The sequence below is a fragment of the Ambystoma mexicanum genome, chromosome 9, assembly GCF_040938575.1.
Source record: "Ambystoma mexicanum isolate Mex_15411 chromosome 9, UKY_AmexF1_1, whole genome shotgun sequence".
Classification (NCBI taxonomy): Eukaryota; Metazoa; Chordata; class Amphibia; order Caudata; family Ambystomatidae; genus Ambystoma; species Ambystoma mexicanum.
The window spans coordinates 667,292,334-667,317,260 of record NC_090931.1 but is presented as its reverse complement, the minus strand read 5'-3'; the positions used below and the strand labels follow the sequence as shown (position 1 = coordinate 667,317,260).

Below are 24,927 nucleotides of genomic sequence, written 5' to 3'. Positions count from 1 at the left end.
AGATTTAGCTTGCTTGTCCTTTTTGTCGTTATACCCCAGGTTAAGGTCACCTAGAAGGATGCTTTTGGAGGTGAGTTTTAGGTTTTCTGTTAGGCGGTGTACAAGGTTCTCATGGAACTCTATTAGTGGGCCGGGCGGGCGGTAGACTAGGTTGAAGGTGATGGTGGAGTTAGGGGAGAGGGCAATTTTTATAGCTAGAGAGTCTATGGTGTCACCTAGATTGGAGGTGATTTGTCTGGCCTCGAGGTGATCTTTCAGGATGAATGCTACCCCACCACCTACTGAGGAGAGGCGGGGGCTGGCCCTGCAGCGCTGTGCAGCCATGTCTCGGTGATGGCTAGGATGTCGAGGTCCAAGTTAATTAGGAGTTCGTGAATTTCAGTGGCATGGGCAGGGTTGGATCTAGCATTAATGAGGGCACACTGTAGGTTGTGTGTGTGTTGGGCTGAGGTAGGGGTGGTGTTGAGTGGTGCCGCCGGGATGGGGTGCGGCATGGCGGGTTTAGGTAAGGGTGATTTGACTGTAAGGGCTGGCGTATTAGGCGTGTTAAGAGTGATGGGAGGTGCTTGGTGGGTGAGTCTAGGGTATCTAGAACAGAGACCTAGGAGCTCATAATGCAGGTCTTATTGAGTCTAGTGGGTCTCGTCAGGCTCTGGGTTTGGGTCGTCGTTTTCGGAGACCCCAGGTCGATCGGAAGGAAGGGCTGCAGCAGGCTCCGGTTACACAGCAGGCTCTCCGGTCGCTGGAAATCATTCCTGCCGCTTTTCCTTCGTCATCCTCTTCGGTTTTCTGTTCCAGTGGTCGACATGACTTCGTTTTCCAGTATTTATCAGGAACTGCAACACAACCTCTGCATTCTCTCCCCGCATTTTACAAGAAAGGGGCGTTTGGCTGTCCAATCAGGACAGCCAACCCCTCACTGGGATTTGTCCCAGTTGAAGGAAGGCATCAGACCAAGGAGGGGGAAGTTTTGGACTCCTCCCCCACTTCCTGTGCTTGCAGACTGACTGGAGCCTGGGCGGGGTGTCCAGGGGACTCCCGCCGAAGACAAAACTCAAACAAAGGAATTTCCCACCCTGGATGTCAGGGGAAGGAACAAGAAACGACAAGAAACACTAAAATGGCAGAAAAAGAAGACGGGGGCCTTTTTGGTAAAATGTGCACCCTTAGGTGCCTTTACTGCAGCTGTGATCACAGCCCGCGGTAATGTTGCACCAAATTAGTAAAAGGTATAACTGCCACCAGCCATTAAAGGTAAGCTTGTCAATGTAACAGAATTGTTACAGTTTAAATGTGAAAGGGGATACATTGTATCTCCCCAGCACTCCACATAAGGTGGGGTGTGCTGGTTTCACAGAATAAAATGTAAAAGGGATCCAAAGATCCTTTCTACCCTTGGGAACTGTAGTTCACTCAAGGTTAGCACAAGAAAGTTAAATGGGGAGCCCCTAGGGCAACCCAGCAACAACAGGCACTTATTGCCAATAAGCTGTTAGACATGATAACTTTAAAAAGACACTATGGAGAGTCTTAAAAATGACACCCATAAAAAGAGTTAAAGATGAGGTGAGTGGGAAAAAAGGTTCCCACTCACTGAGGTATTAATGAAAAATATCCCACTAGAAAAGCAAAAGGTTCTGGAGTTGAACCAGGAAAGGAAGATTTACCAGCTCTGTGGAAATCTTACCTAACATTCGGTTCTAACGTTCTACTGCCCCAGAAGAAGCTGGTCGGTAAGCAATGTGTGGCTTCCTTTTAACCCCCAGTATCTCCCACATCTTTGTCATTACTTCGCTGGTGAAATGGCTACCTCTGTCTGACTCAATCCTTTGGGGTAGACCAAAACGGGAAAAGATGTGGTTGATCATCTAGGCAGCTGCTGTTTCTGCCTTGCAGTTTGGGGCCGGGAGACATTCCACCCATTTAGTAAATAAGCATGTCACCGTCAACATGTACTTATTCCCCCTAGAGGAGCGAATCACGGGCCCTATGTAGTCGACTTGCAAATCTGACCATGGCAGTGTCGCCCCCCTCTTTTGGAGAGGCGCACGGTGTGTGAGGGATGTTGGCTGAAATTGTGCACACACAAGGCACCCCTTCAAGTATTGGTCGAGGTCCTGCCCCATGTGTGGCCAGTATGCAACCTCTCTTAAGATCTCAAGTGTTGTATGAAACCCCTTATGACCGGCGGTGGCCGCATCATGGGCGTGACTTAACATCAGTCTTCGGAATGAGGTAGGGACCACCCACTGATCATGGCCAGCTTGGGATTTCCTTACCAACAAACCGTCTTGGATTCAGAACATTTTTGGACATTTCATCAACACTCTAAGGTCCTCTTTCCCAATGTAATCGGTTTCCGTCAGGGGAAAGTTCTCAGGGTCCTCAATGTGTTGGTAAAACTTACCAATTATTGGATCCCCCTTCTGAGCCGTAATCAAATCAGCATCTGGGGTCTCCTTACTCCATTGTGCAGTTGAAAGATCATTGTGAGCATTTGTCTGGGACCTAGTGATAGCAGTGACCTGGATTTCCCCCAACAGGGACTCAATCTCTATTAGATCCCCTTGGATGGCCCCGGTTTTGGCCAGCTGATCAGCTAAGTCATTTCCAGTTTTGTCTGGTCCCTCTACTTTGGAATGACCCATGATCTTCTTCCAGTAGATGGTCATCCCATTCACGGTGACCAGATCATCAATGTTTTGAATTAACTTCCCATGTTTCAAGGGTTAGTTGTTAGCACATAACATGCCTCTGGTTTTCCAATTAACCAGGTGCTCCACGAACCAGTTCCGTACATAGTCTGAATCTGGGATTATGACCAGTTTGTGGAGTTGATGTTGGACAGCAGTGAGGATGGCTTGATACACAGCCATCAACTCTGCCACCTGACTACTTCGGGGACCAATCTTGTATCCAGCGGAGGGTTCTGGGGACTCATTCACCCATGCATTCCCTACGCCGGCCACCAGTTCTTTCTCCCCGTTGTTGTCAACATGGTAAGAACATCCGTCCACATAGACAGTGGCCATTCCCTCACACTTGTCTTCTTCAAAGACTTTGTGTGGGGAATTAAGGTATGCCTCCATGTTGTCCTTGATTTTTAGACTTTCGTCCTCGAGACAGTTTTCTCTGGCACAATCATGCAAGTCAGCCAGACCTTGCGCGAGGGGACTCTTCTTGTTTTGGCCATATCTGACCTCCACAGGAAAGCCTTGCATTGACAGAATCCTGGAAGTAATTCGGGAATTACTCACATTTCCGGCTCGGATTCTGTCACTTTGGAGATATTGCAGAGGCTGGTGTGGAGTCTCCACTATGATGTGTTCCCCCTGGATAAAAGGGCGGTAATTCTTCAATGCCCACACCGTTGCCAGGAGTGCCTTCTCACAATCGTTGAATTTTTCCTCCACAGAGGTTAAAGTTTTGCTCGCATATGAGATTACTTTATTGACTTTGTCATGCTTTTGATATAATACTGCAGTCAAGCATGTATTAGAGAACCCTGTCTCCAAGAAAAACTCCTTGTTTCTGACAGGGTAAGCTAGGCAGGGCGCTTGTGAGAGGCTTCTTTTGAGCTGTCATACTGCCTCAGATTGTTCTGGACCCCATTCCCACTTGACCCCCCCCTTCAAGGGATGAATCGAGGGTCTGGTGATCTCTGCGTAGCCCTCAATGAACTTTCTGCTGTAATTAGTCAGTTCAAGGAGGCTCCTTAGTTCCCGCAGAGTTGTGGGGTCTTTCAGTTTCTGAAGTGCTTCCACTTTCTTTTCCTGGTGACAGAGATCCTGAGGAGTAATCTCATGCCCCAAGAAATTAACACGGGTTCTACACCACTGTGCTTTCTGAAAGGAAAGTTTTGCTCCAGCGGCCCTCAACTGTGTCAGAACATAACGGATCTCCGCTATGTGTTCTTCCACAGATGAACTTTTGATGAGGACATCATCTACATAAGCCAGGTTACCCCTCGCACCCAGGTCGGGCATGGCCTTATGCAGGAAAATTTTGAATTCATTGCCGGAGTTGAGGTATCCGAAGGGAGTCCAGGTCCATGTGTACTACTGGCCCCCAAAGGTAAAAGCTAGTTTGTATTGGTCCTCCCTACTGACAGGCACGGTCCAGTATCCATTGGTCAGGTCTATTGCAGTGAATACCTGTGACCCCTGGATCTGGGCCAGCTTTTGGTCAATGTTGGGAAGAGGCCATCGGGAAGTATGGACCCGTTTGTTGAGCTCCCTAAGGTCGGTGCAGAGTCTCCACTGGCCGTTTGGCTTCAATATTACCAGCACCGGATTATTGAAGTTGCTGTGTACTGGACGGATTATTCCCCGGGACTCCCCGGGACTCAAGGTTCTTAATTATTTCAGTAAGGGACTCCATGGATGCGAGAGGCAAGCGATATTGCTTCACAAACACTGGAGTCATGCCAGGGTCCGTGGGAATTTTTGTTGTGTGGATGTTGGTGCGACCACAGTCATATGAGTCTACCGCAAAGAGATCTTGGAAATCCAAGAAAACCTGTTTCAACTTTTGCTTCTGTTCCAGAGTCACACAGGCATCAGCTAGTTTGACTCTCTCTTCCACCATCTGCCTGAAGCCTGGAAAGACTTCTGGTTTTGCTATCTCAGCGGCCTCCTCCAGCCTGGTGGAGAAGTCCCTGGTCAGAGTGCTGATTTGGACTGGAGGCTTCAGGTGGGAAAGGCAGCCCTCATGGACCTGGAAAATCACCTCATCCCTCCTGAAGTCACAAGTCACATCTTCCTTACCATAAGGGCAGGAAGTGTACACCAGGAAGTTCCCCCCATGTTGGGTAAAGATCCTGTCTGGTGTTGTGTTGTCATCACTGTCACTGTCAAAACAGTCCTTGGGGATTGGTCCTAACAGTTAATTTCCTAAATAAATGGAAAAATGTCGGTCATCAACCGCCATTCCAATAATGGTGCCTGCGGCTAGAGTAATACTCTTTAAGTCGCTGTTATCCACCTCTATTGGAATGGTGTCATGTTCTAGATTGACTAACGGTGTTTGGTTTACCCCCAACCCTTGCTGTTGGAGACAAGCATTTAGATGAATATAAGCATCAGGGTTTTTCAATTTTTGTCCTCTTTTAACTTTCACTTCCTGGGAGAATTGTCGGGTCTTTTCTGGGATGGTGACTTCCTCTTTAATCTGAATTTCAAATGCATAAGGTAGCAATTGAGCTGACCTAAATGCTTTTTCTGGATCATCAAAGCCCATGGGATCATCCGCTAATCGGGACCAAGCTTTGAAGTTTATTAGGTCCAAACTAATGGCAAAGCGATTGAGCATGTCACTGCCTCAGTAAAAGGCAGCAGTGACGTCTCGCACGACCCAACAATTATGGACTATGCTCTTGTTGCCAATGGAGATTTTGAGCATACACCTGCTTGGCAGGAGATGTTTGGAATTGGGTGTTTCCAGATGCATTTCCCATTTGTCTATCAATTTGAATGTGGGAATGGCTGGATCTTTTGGGAGTTGGCGGAACATGGCTTCGCTGATGAAGCTCTTACCGTTGTTCACACACACTCGGGCGAGAACAGAGTCCTTCCCATCATTTAACTGAACAGGGATGAACAACTGCTCTCCAATTTGCTGAATATCAGCCAGGCTCTGAGCTGATTTCATATCTTTCGGAACTATTGGAGTGGGAATGTCTGATTGTGGATTAGTAAAGAATTTCAGAGTGTTTCCTTTCAGTGTGGAATACCACCTTAAACTGGAAGGAAGGTTGATTTACAGAAATAGAGAGGACCCCCCCATCACCGGTCTGTTGTCCTACTGCTATTACTGTCACGTCTAGAATTTGGTTGTTCTGGAAGTGAAATTCTACTTGGTCAGATTTTTGTTCAACCATGTGGCATGTGCTGTTTAAACTAACATGGTTGACACTCTGTTTTAATTTTATTGGTCGGCTAGTCTGGGTCCAGAGGACCTTGTTTATGCAATCTATTAGGGGTAACAACCTTCTCAGGAGGTCATTCCCTAGTAAACAAGGGGTGCCCTCTGGAGTCACTACTATGACCGGGTGTTTCACCTTGTGTCGCCCAATTTTAATGTCCAAATCTGCAGTCCCCTCGACGGGAATTTCCTTCCCGTCAAAGGTCTGAAGTTGTCCAGGAGGAGAGGTGAGAGGAATTCGGTAATTCTGCCCCCTTCCTGCATTTAGTTCATCAAAGGCCCTTTTGGACAGAAGGGTAGCTTGGGATCCAGTGTCCACCAGTGCCAAAATTGTACCCTGCCCCTGCACTTGAACCGTGGCATAGTATCTTCCCTCCTTCTCCTCAAGGGGGCACAGATAATGCACATTTTTGGACAACTGGTGGGCTAATTATTTAGTTTTAGACATTGCGAGAGAAGAGATCTGGGCAGAATTCTGTGGAGAGTCATGGGAATCTGCAAGAAAAAGTTGCCAACTGGAAATCGGAGTCGTTGTGGGTTCCCCTGGTTCCGGTTCTGGGCCGCCCCCTCCCGTTTTGAAGGCAGTCACCAGAATGGGTTTGAACCAGGGGATTTTCTTGCTGTTGGTTCTGGGATGAGATGATGGGCGGCGCTAGCTCAGTCCCCACATCTACCCAGTCTGGATTTGGATCCCTTGGGACCCATTTTTCTTTGGGGGGAGTTCCCCCATCTCTGAAGGAGAAGATCCTTTTCCCAGGATCCTCTGAGGATCCCTCTCCCTCAAATTGGAAGATCTGTACCTCCTCCACAAAATGGGTCTGTTTGAGTCCTTTGTTTCTCCTACCTCCTCTCTGCTCCTTGGGTGGCATACTTTCAAGGGTAGGAGATTTTGTTTCCGGTTCCTGGGTTTCCAGGGGCTGTTTACAAGTGGGGAAGGATGCTTCCTCCCTGGGAACCGGTGGGTTATCGGGGTGCTGCCCCCGTCATTGTTCTGGAGCACCAGGCCCAGAGTTCGGGGCATTCTGTGCCGGCGTGCTCATCTGAGGGTTTTGTTGAGCCCTCAGCATGTGACCCAGATCCCGTGCCATATTGTGGACCTGGCGTTCTAACTGTGAAACCCGCTCAGGCTGATACGGGGTTCGGTTTTCTCCCCTGGGCTGATCCCGGGAAGGGTAGCTATCCCTTCTCTGGTAGTACCCCGGGTTGGGAAGATTTGGGTACCCCTCCACCCTTGGCCTCCCCTCTCCCGGATTAGGTGGAATTGGGGAAAGAAGGATGGATGAATTTGGGGTTAGAAATTGGGTGGATACCTGGGAAAAACGTTCTGCCCAGTCTTTGGGGAATTTCTGCCCTCCTATGGGAAGTTGGGAGGGGAGTTCCCTGGGTTAGGTGCTTGGCTGGATCCCCCCCCCTTGGGCCGGAGGAGTCCACACATAACCCAGGATGGGTCAGTTTCATCAGGGGAATGAGGGATCCCATTTGTGGGACTACCTCCTTGACTCCCTGTTTATGACTGGCCCAAGGGCCTTCTGGGCTTAGAGTTATTCTGCGCAGGCAAGTTTTTAGGCCCCCCCATCTCCAAATCTAAAATGGGGGCAACCTTTACCTCTGCCACCTTAGCAGCAGCAGGGGTGCTGGTTGATTTGGTGCTTTTCTGGGCGTTATTTTTATTTTCTATGGGCTTCTGCACCTCATAGATCCGGGTAGCATGTTCAATGACCCAGTCTAGTGACCTTTTCTCATGAAAATCTCTCACTAGCTGGGTCATGATGTATTTGGGCAAGGCATGGAAAAAAGTGTTAACAAAATCTTTGCTGTCCGTGCGCACCCTTCTGGTAGTCTGCGCAAAGGCACACTTCAATTCCTGCACAAATTCTTGTGGGGCCTGTGCCTCCCCACATTGCAAATTGTAGGCTGCCTTGCGAGCCTCTTGGGGATTCCGGTGAACAGAGAAGTGCTTTAAGATGGCCGCCCTGCAGGTGGACCATCTTGCATGATTTTGGTCCTCCAGCCCCGCAAAGAAACTGGAGTATTCTGGGGAGAATGTCCATTTGACGTACTGCATGCAGCTACTGCTGTCTTTCAAATGGAAAGTCTCCATCCGTCATTTGCTCGTAAAGCTCCAAGTGTTCCCAAACAGAATACTTGGCGTTCTTGTGATAAGGGATGAAACTCCTTATTGCCTTCATCTGTTTTAAGGGGTCCTTAAGCAAGGCCCTTTTTGCCTTATTGGCCTTTTTGGTTCGGGCAACCCTGGTCCATTCATCCTCTGACTCAGACGCACTGCTCCCAGAGGTGCCCGTCTGATCTTCCAGGTTTTCCCGAATTCTGCAAGCCTGGGAATGGCTGGCAGAATGTGGGGACCTGGTCTCCTGTGTCCTGTGAGTTCAGAGGAGTCTTCAGATTCCTCCTTGCTGTCCGGATTTGATGGGTACCCCCCACTGACCTAACTGGGCAGAGGTTTTCAGGATGCCCTTAGTGGGCCTACTCTCCTGGGGTTCCCCACTAAATTGCACTGTACTTAGGTGCCCATACCCGGATGCCCGCCCATCCATTCCTGGGTGGTACTGGCCTATGAGCCCCATACCTTTGGCTGGATAGTAATCTGCCATCCCTGTGGCTCTGTGCTCATGTGCGCCAGGGGACATGGGGGTGGCAGAGTCCAGGGACTGGGAGAGGTGAAGGCCTCTGGTACTAGGGCTCCTGAGGTTATGCTCAGGTGTTTCCCTTTCCCAGCGAACCTCATCTCTATCAGCCCCTGCTCCCTGTTGCAATGCAAGAGCCTGTGCTTTCAGTTCCTCAGTCAAGGCCTTACTAGACTCTATCAGTCTCTCCTGCATAGCTACCTGTTGCTGGAGCCTATCATTGTCCTGGCATAGAGCCTCATTCTCTCTGTGCTTCCTGGTTAGTCTTGGAGTACTGGGCCAGTCTTTGCTGCAGGAGGGTTACCTCCTGAGTCCCATCCCTACTGGCCTGCTCCTTTCTTGCCAGAGCATCTTCCGCCCTCCTGCTGTGCTCTAACAAGTTTTGATGTCCTTTTTGGAGGTCACCCAGTCCCTGGAGGGCCAGGTGATTTTCTTCCATTTTTCTTTTTAAGTGGCAGACTTCCTGGCCTAAGGTGTCCCTTTCCTGACTAATAGCCTGCCTCTGTGCCGCCAGGTCGTCCCTCTGCCTTTGAAGGGCACCAGCTTTCTGGCGCTCTTCCTCAAATTCTGTCTGGGTATCCAAGTCTTTCAGAATCAGTTTGTTGCTCTCTGCCTTCTCCCTATCTATGTGGCCTTGCAGGGTGACTACCTGCTCTGCGCATGCCCTATTGAAGTCCAGTTGTTGCTCCAGCTTTTTCTGGCTCTGCAGTAGGGAGTCCAAACCTTCTTGGTACTCCTTCTACAAGGCCAGAAATCTGGTATCCTGGTCGGACTTTTCCTGTTCTAGGATACCCATATCCTCTTTGATTTTAATGAGATACTGTCTACTCTCATTTTCTGACTCCTGGCTCCTGTGCAGCCTCTGCTCAGAAGAGACCAGGTCAGATTGGGCCTTCTCTAATGCCATCTGTTGCCTATTTGCCAGATCTTGGCCTTCAGCACGTTTGTCCTGTATGGCTCCCATATATAAATATAAATATGCCGCTATCCTGACAATCTTGTCGTGCTCATCTTTGGCTTTAGGGCCCATATATAGTTCACTCGGGGCCACATGTAATGGACCTGATCTCTCCATATGTCTGACCCCGTTGCAGTGATCTGGGTGCGATTGCCTGCAACCACACTGTCTGGTCCTGTTCCGTCCATTCGCCTCTCACAAAATAGCTTATGTAAGAGGTGCTCTCTGGCTATTTTGATATCTACCAAGGTCGTCATTCTGGAAATTGATTTCCTTTCTGACTGACAGAAGTTAGTATTTTATTTTGCAAAACAGACCGTCTCCTTAGAGCGTCCCTCTTTTGAGGGGTGCTTTTACAGTGTAACACAGCATGGTGATCCAACAGGATTTATGTATCCTGTCAGTTAGCACACTGTATTAAGCTGCACAAGTGGTAGATCTATTCCAGACGTCCCGGCTCGAGCCCCCACTCTGTTAAGCGACTTCAATTCAGTACTCCAACTAAGTCAGTGCCTAGTCTGGGATTCCCAAGGGAAGCCCTTATTTATATATTTTTAATGCAAGTTCATAGATCTGGATGATAAACCCTTGAATAACGCCCCTCTCTTTGAATCCCCCTGACCTCACTGAGCCAAGAAGTAGGTTTGTTTTGCAAATTAAGATTTATTTGAAAAATTAAACAATATATATATCACACTTTTATGAATTAATTAATATTTGATAGCACACTTATGAATATCATGTTGATCAACAATGGGTAATGTTACAATTGCACACTCTTTTCAATCAGTGAGGAGTTAGTATAGAAAGGATAAGGTAGCAGAGGATACTTTTATGGTTTCAAGGAAATGCAATGATGGAAAAGAATGCAGCACAGAAATAAACTGATATGGTTTCAACAAGAGATAATATGATCACTTTTTCTTTTGACAATTCACTCCCCCCCTGTGCAATATAAGGAGATGGAAGGAGAGTACACAGTTTTCAGGAATACAATCATATGCAATACAAATTCCAGTTCCCCCCATAGCAAGCTTAGAGCAACCGAACAGGCAGAAATACTTTTAAATGTGCTTTGCATTGAAGTGAAAAATATGCTAAAATGATTTTAATTCCCTATAGGAGATTCAGGGTAGGTGATAGCTATTTAAGATTGGTTCAGGTCAACACTAGCAATTATTCAGGAATGATTATCAGATTGAAAACGAATTTCAGCAGTTGCAAGCAAAAGACAGCTATTTTTGACAGGTGGAGAAATTGAGTCAAATTGCAATTCGCGGCACTTTTTCTGAGTGCGTCGATCACGATTACGGAAAAACTATAAGGAATAGAAAGTCGGTTTTGGGTTTGTTAGCTTTAAAATGAAAGTTAAATCTCGCCCCTAGGACGTGCGGTTCAAAAGATACGGACGATTTAGTGGAGGTAGATTCTCAGAAATAAAGTAAGATTCAAATGACAAATGACACTTTCACAGGTTTAAAATCACAGAATGGACACACGATTTCTATGCAGTTCGAAATAGGTTGAACTGGATGGGATGAGATTATTTTAGACTAAGAGATTGGTTCTGCACAGTTCTGGCTGGATACTCACACTATAAATTTGAAGTAGGCCGTCAAGATCTGGTCAACAGGTTTAGACTGGACTTCTAGCGGGTGGTTCTGAAGTCACAGCTATCTGCTCTGCTCTGCTGGTCTGGATCTCTAGTTCTGGCAAAAGTTCTTGGCACTGCACAGCGGTCTGGTCTGGTCTGCGGTTCTGGATACAGCTCTGCTTTCTGGGTCTGGTTCTGGTTCTAGCAAAGGTTCTTGGCTAGAATCAAACAGCACAGCCCGGCTGTTTTATTCTGATGTGCCCCTTGGAAGTCTTGGGTAAATCAGTTTGCAAAATTGTAAGGCCAGCTGAGAATACTTTTAGCTTGCAGTAGGCCTTCTGCTTTAAAGTTCTGGAATCTGAAGTCTGGTTTTCTAAGTTCTGGTCTCTGGATATTGCCTGAATTTGAAGTCATCCGTCAAAGTGCTTCGCAAGAAAGTGGAAAGAGCAGTCCCCACCTAGGTCTCAGTGGCTCTTTTTATGTCTTTTGAAAATGGTTGGGAAGGCTAACTTTCTATGCCCACCCACTAAGGATCCTGATAGGCTAGAGGATTTTCTGTCCTTTAACTGGATAACTGAGTTGTGAGTCAGAGAGATGCTACCCTTTTACAATCTATTGAAGAAACGCCCCTTTGCTTTTACTTAGAAAATGAATTTTTCATAACAAACAGGTTTCCCAGATACACACGTGCTTCATATTACATATACACATGACAGATGAATTAAGACAGGTCTCTGTTCAGGCCCCATGTTCCTGTGAGCTTGGGTTCAGAAATGACAACATTTTGCACTTTTAGTGGGTTTTTCCTTGGTCGGTTCGGCATCAAATCTTCCCCGGAGGTACACCCCCTCTCTGGGCACATTACAATAAGTTTTCAATTTTCTGAGATAAACACAGTGTCTGTAATATTAATAATCGCGGGGTTCGGTCTCAAAACATCACACAGAGTTGAGCTTAGTCTCAAATTGTGGGTACATTTCTCATATTAAGAATCCCCAAATTGTAAATTTCTGTCAGCTTAATACAATATTTTATAAGCAATTTAATAAAACATACATTTGCTCTCAATTCAGTGCACCCATTTGTTTGCCCCTGCCCCCGGGAACTTGGCTTGACTCAGAGATCATGTGTCTTGCCTTCCCCAGAGCAACTGTTGACAATTACATCTCAAATCAGCATATCCCATTCAGCTGAAGGCATCCTTTGTCTGTTTTTTCCTGCTAGCAGGGCATCAGTCCAGGGTGCCACTCTGCATTTGGTTAACAGAAACCTGTGATTTCCTGCCTTCTTGTGTGGAGTTCTGAGGTGTGAAGGCTTCCCATGGACAGAAGGCCTCTTGAACTTTTAATTAAATCAGACTGCCTTCTAGTATAGGGCCCGGGAACAGTAGGTGTTAAGAATCTCATTAACCAGCAAGGCTTTGAAGTCCCAGCTGGCTTAGGTTCCTTTTCAGCTCCTGAAATACCGGTCTCCTGTCAGGGTTTAGATCGCTAGCGCCGGTCAGTGTCAAACACTGGTACTGCACCCATTTTTTTGGCAGCTGTCTTGAATTCATGCATTTCAAAAAGGGGATTTTACTTGATGGCATATGATCCTTGCTAACATTGTATTGATGCAGATTCTGCAGTAGAGTACTGTAGAACACCCAACCAGAAGTTGGATTTTTGTTTGGTGGTTTTCAGCCCATGATTTTAACAGTTTTTGACATCAATTAAAACGGATTTTGAACAGCACCATATTCCTTTGCACTGATTTCGCTCTGTGTGCAGCCAAAGGATAGGGTCTGGCAATGGTCTCCTGTATTAACTATCTTGCAATTTTTGGAATATGCATTTTGAGCTTGCATTCAGAGAAACAAAGGTGATTTCAAAGCGCTCTTTGAGCTAACAGGCACTGCTGTTTTTCCTTCGGCACCACGTTTCACTCATGGTGCTTGTGGCCCATCATGCTCGCACTGGTGGGTGGCAGGTCAGGCGACCATTTTGGTGTGCGCAAAACTGCGCGGTTTTCTTGGATTCTGGCGCAAATGTGGGCTTTTCGGCCATCTTGGATTTTCTAAGCCCACAGCACCAAATTTTGCAGCATAATAACTCGAACATGGGTCAATACACCTGACAGTGCTGTATCCAGTGTATACACAAAGACATAAATCAATGAGCACATTAAAATAGCAAAAAGGGAATATCATAGGTGGTTAAGAATACATAGACAGTGTCCCTGAGGGCGTATGGCATAGACATGTTGAGTCAAAATTGGCTTCGATGACACCCGTACACTCGTAGATATCCATACCTTTTGTAAAATGGGGATATACATTGTCTATAGCAGATATAGCTAAGGTAATCGTGAAGTTAAATAATTCCCTGCAGCAGGCCCAGATGGTACATGTAATAGCCTGATTAAGCTTTCACCTGGGGCGTGGGCACAAGCATTGCATATCATCTTTAGCCATATTGGGGAATGTGGAAAACTCCCTACAACCTAGAGTTAGAGCCGCATTCTCCCCGTTCATAAGAAAGGCTGTTGGACTAACCCATCCAACTACAGGATGTTAGCTATGCTAGACATGCCAGGCAAAATATTCGCAAAAATACTGCTGCTTGAGTTGAATGAGTGGGTTGTAGAAAATTGAATTTTACCATTGAATCAGATAGGGTTTCCTATGAACTCCAGTACCACACACAACCTATTGATTTTGGTATCAGCCGTGGAATGCGTGCGAACCAGATGACATACTATAGTCTATGGAGCATACATAGATGTCAGCGCAGCATTTGATACGATAATGAGAAATAGGCTGTGGAGCAAACTGGCAGACTGGAACAGCCCATGTGTTTTGCTTAACATGATTATGCTGTTATACAAAGACACTAGAATTGGAATACTTTTAGATGCGCGAGGAAGACTGTCCGAATCAATCCCTATGTGTAGGGGTGTTAAGCATGGCTGTATAGTTTCCTTGATGCTTTTTAATGTATACCTTGCCGACTTGGCAGGTGTATTTGATAGCTTCGGTCATTATCTAGTTTAAGTGGGTTCGAAAAAATGTGCTTGTTACGTTATGCAGTTGACCTACTTTTGTGGGGCCACACCGAAAGGCCTACAAAGTATGCTTAAAGCCCTTGGAGTATATGCAAAATGTAATGGACTTCATGACAACATAATTAAAACTAAGATAATGGGCATCATTATGAGTCAGCCGGTCCAGAAAGAACGGTGGTGGTAAAACCGCCACCACCGTTCTTTCCGGACCCGCTGATTAAGAGTCCTGCAGGCGGGAGGTGTCACTCCCGCCAGGTCTGACCTGGCGGGTTTAACACCACCCGCCTGCAGGCGGAAATGGAAACACCGGCTCTCTTATAGACAGAACCAGTGTTTCCATTGTCTCCATCCCCATGGAGTCCAAATGGACTCCATGGGAACGGGGACTTACACAATTCCACCTCAGGAATTCCCGGGTCACCGGGGTCGTAATGCCCCGGTAATTCCGGGAATCACGGAGGCGGAATCGTAATACGAGTCCGGCGGGAACCTGCCGGTTTTTCCAGCTCGGTTACCGCCGGACTCGTAATGAGGCCCAATGGCTTTTACAGGCAAAATCAAGCCTGTGTGGTCGAAATTTGTATGGCAGCATGGCGATTCACCAGTAGAATGTGTGAGGAGCTATAAATACCAGTCCCCACATCTGGACTCGCACACAAACTGCCCCTTTGCCAGAGAAAGTAGCATCTTTCCCTGAGAAAGGGCTTCCCATATATGGCAATTCCAGTACCAAGAGGCAGGAATGAGGCCAAAGAACAATATGGCCAAAGGACAGGGTAAAATCTCGCGGCACGGCTATTTTAGAGTACTAGCCTCTCCTAGTAGGTGTTTGCGGTAAATGCATAGGTGCATGAGTAAAAAGTATAAAACACAGTTGAAAAATATCAGCTTCCAACAGCCCCTGCTGGGCAAATTGTAATTGTAACCAAAATACCACTATTGAAAAAGTTGTAAGTATTCAAAATTGCCCTACCTGCACTTCACGTTTGGTGATGTGTGAAGTTGTAACAATACAGGAAATTCATAAAGAGAGACCGACTGATCAGTTTCCCCACAGGAACGAGCATACAGACAAGGGAAGTAAATCAGATGGCTTCACTTACTCCAAAACGTCTGGTCAGGAGTCCAAACAAAGCAAAAAGGTGTCCCATAGAAATCTATAGGAGGAAAGCAGCAAAAAGAAAGTCTTTCCTAACAATAGAGATGGAGCTTGTTCATGCTCGGCCCTAGAATTTTTGCAGCAGTAAGTTCCAACTAGGGTGGGCCCATTACTATAATGGAGCAATTATCCCCGACATCAGTGCAATTGCTGGGTTGTGTTTACAGTGAAGGATTTTACTTACACTCGTACCCAACCTCTGGTAAAAAGGTGAGCATTGTGTCTGCTTTCCAACTTTGACCCAGCATATTCATTTTGGCATTTGGCATCCCATACTCTTAAGTCCCGTCCCCTTTCCTCCATACTGCATGGGCGTCCCTTCCAAGGGGCGGGAGACGGAACCTTTTTCACCAGAAAAATTCTTCTTCCCCTTTAAATTTAGAGGTGCGCGGGGATGCGGCCCAGAGAGCATGCGCTGCCCTGACGCCACCCTCCGGCGCCACACCTCAGTCCCCTTTTCCGCATCAACGGGAACGGGCCGAATTCACCAAACTTGGGTTTGGCATCAGCCATGTAATTCCACGCACAGATACTTCTTCTCTTTGTCTTTTTTTGTCTTTTTATCATTCAGGTACTCAATCCTCAGGCGTCACGCTCCCCGGCGTATGTCGACTTCCACAGGGTTCAGCAGGTGTCCATCCTGCAACGGGCTCTTCCCAACTTCAGACCCCCACACCCTCTGCCTACGTTGCCTTGGCCCAGACCACGATTGGCAAGCTTGTACAGCGTGTTACTCGCTGTCGTCGAAAGCGCTGCAGAACAGACTAGCCACGTGGAAGGAGATCTTCCAGAAGTCACCTCCAGAGGACCTCAAGAACTTTGTGAAACTTGGAGCCAAGCCCAAAGTAGGGCCGCTATTCTCCATCGCACCCTGCAAAGGAAACTCGTTCCCAATGACTGTTCCGCGCGGTAGGGACCCGTCAGGTCCTAGTACCAACACGTGCACCGAGGCAGCTGCAGCTACCAGCCTTCGGGCGGAGGGATCCTCGTATGCTCCCAGTGATAGTGTTGAGGGACCTGTGGGTTCTTGTACCGGATTATCATCCGAGGGGCTATGCTCTAGTACTGTCAATTCGTCCGAGGGGGTGCCTAAACGCAGCTCTACCGACCCCCTGGTCGAGGGTGTTACACCTATCGGGCCTAGGTCCCAGGAGGAGGATAGGCCTTGTGATCCACACGCAGGAGTCTTGGAGGAGGCCGGGCCCAACGAGCCAAGCAACACGTCGCAGGCACGTGGCAGGCAGCTCAACAAGATGGCCGCCGTGCCAGACAGAGGCTCCAGTCCGATTCCATTCCAGGAATTCGGCGAGAACGAGTGTCAGGGTGGAACTGGCCTCAACCAGGTATGTGGCCTACAGCCTATCCCTCGACTGCGCAGGGTAGCTTCCCACTGCATCCATATGGACAGGGTACGCAGCGGCTCCAGCAGCTTCTGGCTATCCCGTCAGCACTCCCTGTCACCTCTTCGGCCAGTGAAGAGGGTTTTTTTTCGAGAGGTTCCTCGTCCTCATGAAGTCACCTCAGATGGGGGTTATCCTCAAGGACGCCATCAGGGAAGTCCTCCCGACTATGCTAGTGGCACCACAAGCGCATCCACCGATGACCCTAGCCCCGGTGCAGCGGCTGGTCCCGGCGCCCAGCCAACTCCTCAGGTGGTTCCGTACCAACCTCCGCCGTCTCCTCAGCCCCCGGCTGCGGTCCCTGTGCCCCAGCCTCTGGCTCCAACTACTCCTCCACCTCTGCAGGATCCTCCTGATCCTCAGGACACAGATAATGCGGAGGATCCGGGCATGCCATCCTCAGCCAGGGCCTTCCACAAACGTCTTGCTGGCCTGGCGGAATACCTGGGCCCCTCCCCCAGCCCGAGGTCGAGCAGTCGGTAGAAGGGGTTCTGGCTGAAGTCCTCACACGTCGCCCCTCTGCCAAAACGGGGATTCCTCTGCGGACCGATGTAGTCTCCCTGTCCAAGAAGGGTTGGCTTAAGCCCCACACGGTCCAGCGGGTCAATTGACGCCTGGACGCCAAGTACAGGCAGATGGAGGGAGATACACTCTTGCTCTCGGCCCATCCTCAGCCACACTCCTCAGTGATCGCTATACTCCAAGCTTCAGCCGTCCCCAGCCTCTTCCTCTGAGGCTCTACTAGGCAAGGAGATGACCTTCGAGGCGTACGGAAAGAAACTCTATACCAATGCGTCCCTGCACCTTTGTCAAGCCATGCCGATGCCATGCTGGCCGCCGCTAACCAGAGGTTATGGCAGGAAATTGCAGACTTCCTCTTGGAACTCCCTACGCAGAGCCAATCACGTTTTAAGGCGGGGCTGGCAGAGGCCAAGCTGGTGGCGCATGACCTCATGGAATCTACCGAGGTCCATATCGACACCTCTGGCCGTGCCATCTGTATCGCCACGGACATAAGGACGGCCTGGCTCCGGGCCACGAAATTGAACCCGGACATCGAGGAACGCATATTAGATTTACCGTTCGAGAGGTGGGGGAGCCTCTTCCACTCCACCATGGACGAGGAGCTGGACAAAAAGAAAAACAGCTGACAAACAGCCGTCTTTATCCATCCTGACAAAGACCACGCCCAAGTCATACACCCATTCACAGCAGCGCTCCGACAGGGGGTGTACGTATGGAGGGTTCCACGGCTTCCAGGAACGGAGATCCCGCCAGCCGAACCGCTTGCTGTCTCAGAACCGGTGCAAGCAACAAAAGGGTGGTGTGGGGGGAGTAAGGGCTTTTTCCAGTCACCCTCCTCCGCGACAGCCTCAGAGTGAAAGAAGGCATTACACAGCCCTTCGGGTCCACGTGTCTCCAGTGAGGGCAGGCTTGCTCTCCATGTACATTTCTGGCGCCAGAATTTCCCGGACCCATGGATCCTCCCGTAGTATCCACAGGGTCCCGCCTACCCATCCCAGCCTCTCCTCCCTCCTCCCCTCCACTCCCTCAAGTTGGGACAGCAACTCTTCTGACGGAGATCCGGTCGCTCGTAGAGAGCCAGGCAGTGGAGGAAGTCCCAGCCTCCCAGCGAGGCTTGGGCTTTTACTCCAGGATTTTCGCCATTTAGAAGAAGAACCAGGTGGGCCTGAGAGTTGTGCTGGACCTTTCCACCCTCAACCTCTCCTTACCCCTACAAAAATTCAAGATGGTTACGCCAGCTTTTATCGCAGAGACATTGTGCAAGGGAGACTGGATGTGCTCCCTGAATCTGAAGGACGCGCACCTGTACGTTCCGATTTGGCAGCCCCAATGTTCTTTCCTACGGTTCCGGATCATGGGCTACCATTTTCAATAAAAGGTCCTTCATTTTGGCCTCAACTCGGGCCCCAGGGTCTTTACCAGGCTAATGAATACGGTGGCTGCACTCCTCAGAGCACAGGGCCCCCATATCTACCCATACCTCGACGACTGGCTCGTCAGGGCTACATCTCCAGAAGCGGTTCACCACTCTTCCCATGCCCTTATGAACACACTGCACAATCTGGGCTTCTCGCTCAATCTCAAGAGTCGCAGCTGCTCCCCACGCAGACTCTGACATTCTTGGGCCTCATCTGGGACACATGCTCTGAGAAGTTATTTCCGTCGGAGGACAAGATCTCGGACATCAAGAGGGCCACCACCCACTTCCTCTGCAGAGAAGTGACCTCGGCATGGTGGTACCAGCATCTCCTGGGTCTCTTGGCGGCGGTCCTATTAGCCGTTCCACACACGAGATTGAGGATGTGGAGGATCCAGCTGCACTTTGTGGCCTCATGGAACCAGGAGCGGGGCTCCCAATCCGAGATGATTAACGTTTCTCCATCTCTCCACCCGGACCTAACATGGTGGTCCAGGGACTGCAACCTGCCGAGGGGCAAGCCCTTTCGGCCGCCCACCCCGCAGGCCACCATCACCACAGACTCCTTGCGCAAGGGCTGGTCAGCCACCCTGGACGATCTCTCGGTCCACGGAATCTGGACTAGACAGGAGCAGGAATACCACATCAATTGGTTAGAGCTGAACGCCATCTGGCTAGCGCTCACAGCATTCCTACCACTTCTCAGGGGCAAGGTTGTCCTCATCCAGACGGACCACTCAAACAGCATGTACTACGTCAAAAAGCAGGGAGGCACCAGAACCCCTCCTCTTTGCAGACTGGCAATCAGCATGTGGGAGTGGGCCATGGAAAACATCTACCTCATAGCAGTCCACCTCCCGGAGGAATCCAATCTGGAGGCGGACAGGCTCAGCAGGTTGGGAGTGGACAATTACGAGCGGCAACTAAACAATCTCGTTATTCACGAGATCTTCAACAGGTAGGGTCATTCCCAGATGGATCTCTTTGCCACCTGGCACAACAAGAAGTGCCCTCAGTTCACCTCCTGGGAGGGACAGGGCCCCGGCTCCCTGGGCGACGCATTCCGGCTTCAGTGGAACGGCATGAAGGCTTACGCCTTCCCACCCACTCTGCTGATACACAGAGTGATTTGCAAGATCAAGGAGTCTCGCCAACTCAACATCGTTCTAATAACTCCATGGTGGCCGGCCAGGACATGGTTTTCGGAGCTGCTCAGCCTCTCGGAGATGCCTCCGATTCACCTCCTGATGGGCCCAGCACATCTTCTGGCCCAGCAGTGGGGCAGGGTCATCCACACCGCGCCACAGAAACTAGCCCTCACAGCATGGTACCTGAGCAGGTAACGCTGCGGCACCTCAGCCTTTCTCAGGCTAATCTGGAAATCATTCAGGGCGCAAGGAGCAAGATACCAGGGCCCAGTATAAAAGTAAATGGACCAGATTCTGCCACTGGGCAGACTCAAAGGAAATTGCACCCCTGGCGTGTACGTTGGACGACGTGCTCTCCTTCTCGGCGCACCTCACCCACTATATGGTGTGCAGGTGGATACCTGCCATACCTACCTCGCAGCAGGGCTTACAGGAACTCGGAGGAGGGGATCTTCTCCTCCTCCAATCCTATCATCACCAAACCTTTGATGGTGTTCACAAGACTCTACCCGCCCGTCAAGAGGCTGCACCCCATGTGGGACCTCAACATAGTCTTGGGCGCCCTGGCGCACAAACCGTTTGAGCCAATGGCGTCCGCGGACATCAGGATGGTCACCATCAAGACAGTCTAGCTAGACGGCCTCACCTCGGCTCGTAGAGTCAGCAAAATCCAGGCGCTGATCGCCTCAGAGCCACATACTACCTTTCACAGAGACAAAGTAGTCCTACGGACACACCCAGCATTTCTGCCTAAGGTGCTGTATGCTTTCCACTTGAACGAGGAAATAGTCCTTGCTACGTTCTTTGCCGATCCTACGGACGAAGCACAGAGAGTGCTGCACTGCCTGGATGTTAGGTGTGCCCTGAAATTCTACTTAGACAGGACCAAGGGCTTCTGCAAATCGGACGCCCTGTTCGTCACCTTCGGAGGTTCAAGACTATCCTGTCATATCCTGCTGGATGGTCTCGACCCTCATAGAAGCGTACAAGGGCCAGCACAAGCTGCTGCTGGCCAACATGCTTGCCCATGCAGTCAGGGCCAAGGCAACGGCCATCACATTCCAGCGCCATATCCCTTGGCAAGTCATAAAGAGGGGGGCCACTTGGGCCATTCCCTCGGCTTTCTGCAAGCATTACTGTTTGGATGCCGGCTCTAGATCTGACGTGGCTTTTGGACAGGCGGTTCTCAGGAACCTATTTGCTTAAGGAGGGTCTCCTCTCCACCCTGGTGCGTCATTCAGTTGTAATCGCCCATGCAGTATGGAGGAAAGGGGACGGGACATCAGAGTAATTATGTTACTCACTCTAGTGACTAACATACTCTTAGTCCATAGTCCCCTTTCAGCCATACGTCCCACCAACCTCCCCCCTAGTAATACTGGTGTCATTAGGCAATGTTAAATCTATTGTCGACGCGTCAATGGGGACTGAGGTGTGGTGCCGGTGGGCAGAGTCAGGGCAGCGCATGCTCCCTGGGCTGCACCCCCGTGCGCCTCTAAATTTAAAGGGGAAGAAGATTTTTTCTGGTGAAAAAGGTTCTGTCTCCCGTCTTTTGGAAGGGACGCCCATGCAGTATGGAGGAAAGGGGACTATGGACTAAGAGTAAGTTAGTCACTACGGTGAGTAACTTATAATTTCTCTCTCCCTAAATAGCTTGCCACTCTGAGGTGATGCTAGGCACATCCAGTAAGTGTGCTCAATGTATTGTCAACTGTGTGTCACTTCCAGAGATGCCAAATGCCGGTCTGGTTCCTTCTCCCCCCACTTAAGATAATTCCTCTTTTGATGCAAGGAAGTATCTTCATCAGCTAGTGGGAGCTGGAGGTGATACCGTAGACTCCAGTTGATGTTGATGTGTCTGGAGGTGTCAGTGACATCGTGCCTTAGTGATATCACCAGCTCTAATTCATGGAATGTTCAGACTTTCATTCCCTTGCTTCCATTTACAGAGCTTTGACCTACCTCAAGTAGGCCTAGATGCATAACATTTCCAGCTATCGCCATATGTCATTTGCAAAAGTAAACAAATGTGCTATGTTTTGGGGAATGTGAAGAATCCTAGGTATTCGTCTCTTCTCCCCAAGGAGGACCCCCTCCTGTGAGACTAGGGAGGTAAGCCTGCTACGCAATACCCTACCTGGGGGGTCTAGGGCAAGTGGGACCTCACGAGGAGAGACTTTCCTTTTGGAAACAAGGAATCTGTTCCTATGAGGAACTCCCTAATCCATTCCCAATGGTGGCAGACATAGGACTATCAGAGGTGAAGAACAGGATAAAATCCAGAGACTTGGCTGAAGACAAAACAAAAACATACTTTTACAAACAGGAGAGGGTCCCGAGTGGGACGGGTATGCCCAGACGTGGGTCCCGTGTCTGCTGGGCCTAGAGACTCGAGCTAATTCTCACTGGTGAGGGCCAACAAGGCTTAATCATGTTTGAAGAAGCTTGCAGTCTCATGAAGAAAGGATATAACCAAGCAATTTGGGCTGGACTGCTCCTTTTGCAGTGGGACTAAGCCTGATTTGCATATGGTCTTTCCCCTTTTGTAATGGCTTGGCAGGCGAAGAACGATGGTCTGGAGGGTTGCCCAGAGCAATGCCAGAGGTTAGGATTAATTCCAAATCTTCCAGCCATCACCTCCTTTGTTTTGCGGGTAGACTACCCATCCAACTACGCCGATACCACCAAGCACAAACAGCAGCAAATTGTCCGGTTGCCTGTGGAGGTACTGAGACCATGTGAAGGAGAAAGAGAACTGCAAGAAGAGGATGGCAGTAAAACCAAACCGACCATGCAGAGGAACATAGAGAAGGTCTCAGGCCAATACAGGTCCCAGAGACATTTGCCTGGAGCAGTAAAGGTAACAGGGAGCACGGGAAGAACGGGAGGTCAAAAGGGACATATGTCATCAGAAATACTCGTCCGAGTATAAGTGATGAACACTGGAAACAAAAGCTAATGAACTTGAACTGTATTAATGTGAGAAAGAGAATCGCAGAAGACCCTGAGAGAGAAATCAATAGTGCTTGGCGATCACTGCCATGGGAAGAGGGGGAACTATCCCATTATTCAATAAGGAAAGAGTGGAATATAACAGTAACAAGAGACTTTTTAAAAATTGTATATTAACAAAAGACGGAAAGAAGACAACGGCAAAAACCAATCAGGAAAAGGCAGTCATTCTCCAGATCATAGTTTGCTTAGAATAGTGGGATGGTCAGTCAGTGCTAGTTTTGGACAGGGGACTTATTCCTTTTGGACATTCACCAACTACTCACGAGTACCTTAGTAATATATTTATTTATTTTATTTCTTGTTATCCGCCACATGGCTGTAGGCGACAGGTCCCACATGTAACAAGGACAGACAAACGGCAAGAATCAGAAATACAGAGCGCAAAGAGGAGTCCGATTTTTAGCCAATATGTTGACAAAACAGGTGTGTTTTTAATGAGTTCTTAAAGCTTGTACCGAATGCCTCATAACATTAGGAAAAGGTAGGCCAGCTATCTATCTATCTATCTATCTATCTATCTATCTATCTATCTATCTATCTATCTATCTATCTATCTATCTATCTATTTATCTATCGATCTATAAAAGGGAAATGTGTGGATATGTGTGTGTCTCTGTTTGAAATGTTCAGCATACTTCCCTGAAAATTTGGCATATGGGTATATTGCATGGTGTGGACAATGTAAACAGTATAAAATATACATTTATCACATTATTTGAAAGCGTTTTTTAAGCGGTCTGCAATGTGTGTGTTCGAAATGTTCAGCATACTTCCCAACATGCTACAAACCTGAAATTTGGCATGGGGGTAGGTTCCATGGTGTAGACAACGTAAAAAATATAAATATACCTCCGTCTAATTTATTTAATAGCAATTACTGTGTGTATCCCTCCACCCCCTCCACCCCCTTGCCCCAACAGGAAGTAATGTGGGCTCTGATTGAAACAGAAGATTTCCCGACTATTGCTCTGGCTATGGCATGATATGATATGATAGGTTATTTATAACACACTTAATACATAGGCGTTTTTAAGCACAGACTCGGGGATCGAACCTGTGTTGCTCCGTGTCATCTTGCTTCCAAGGTGAGTACGTTGCCCCTGAGCTATCCTCTCGAGACTGGAATGGAATGGTTTGGCAATGTCAGACTTCATTCGGACTTGTCTGCTCTGCTATTCTCTGTCAATTGTGTCATGTTTGATTTTTTAAGACTAATTGGTAGAAACCTGAAATAATGACATAACCTTGTCTTCTCTTTTTCTTTTTGTTCAGTTCTCCACCCATCACATTTTTCCCCTCTCTACGCTCTGGGTAGAGCCTCTATCCGACGAAGCCAGTGGTGTGTGAGTATCATGATGATTATCATCTATTGTGCATTATCTAGCATCAGTAAAGGGAGTCACATGCTTTAGAACTGATCAGAGACCTGAATACTCATTCCCCAGTATACAGCATTGAACGGTTTCCTTTGGCATGTGGCCTCAAGCATCTAATTGTACTGTTAGTTCCCCAAAAATGGAGTCCTCTTGTTTTTTGATATACCTAAAATTACAGTTAAAAATAATAAGTTGTATAAACATGATAGCTTGTTCTTAATGTAGTGCTTTCTCCTGTAGCTTTTGCCATGACCTAGTGCTTTAATCGCAGGTGTTACTATCCACTACAGGGTTTGAAATTGAGATTCAATGAGCAGGAGCTTAAACTAGCTCCTCAGTGTTGGGCATTACCCAATAGGCAGGAGCTACTGCAGGGGCACCAGGAGCTACCAGAGATGCTCCTTTACATTTTTGTCCATTTTGTATGAACCATTGTGTTTAAATGTGTATTACATTCGTTCTAATTCTTCTTGATTAACATTCTCAAATACTCAAAGCTAATGTCACATGTACATGTTTGGAAGGCACCAGTTGGCCCTACGAGCCAAACATAGCTCCTAGTAGCTGTAGGTTTCAAGCTAACCAGGCTCCACTCTGCTAGAAGCAGAAGATGCTTGGCTCCCAGCTCCCTTCAATTTCGAACCGTGTACTATGATAAGGTCACCTGTGTGTCATCCACAGAGGAGGGTTGTGGAAATCTGGAGGCCAAATTCACAAAAATGCTAT

At 48.4% G+C, this 24,927-nt stretch overlaps 1 protein-coding gene across 8 annotated transcripts in view; it reads left to right on the top strand.

Moving 5' to 3' along the window:
- Positions 1 to 24,927, top strand: part of ALS2 (alsin Rho guanine nucleotide exchange factor ALS2) — a 1,241,906-nt gene that overhangs the window by 650,536 nt on the left and 566,443 nt on the right. For all 8 annotated transcript variants that reach the window (XM_069615500.1, XM_069615498.1, XM_069615499.1 and 5 more), the window contains one exon: positions 24,098 to 24,168. In XM_069615500.1, the coding sequence (XP_069471601.1) occupies positions 24,098 to 24,168 (71 nt within the window). The remainder of the gene's footprint in view (positions 1 to 24,097; positions 24,169 to 24,927) is intronic.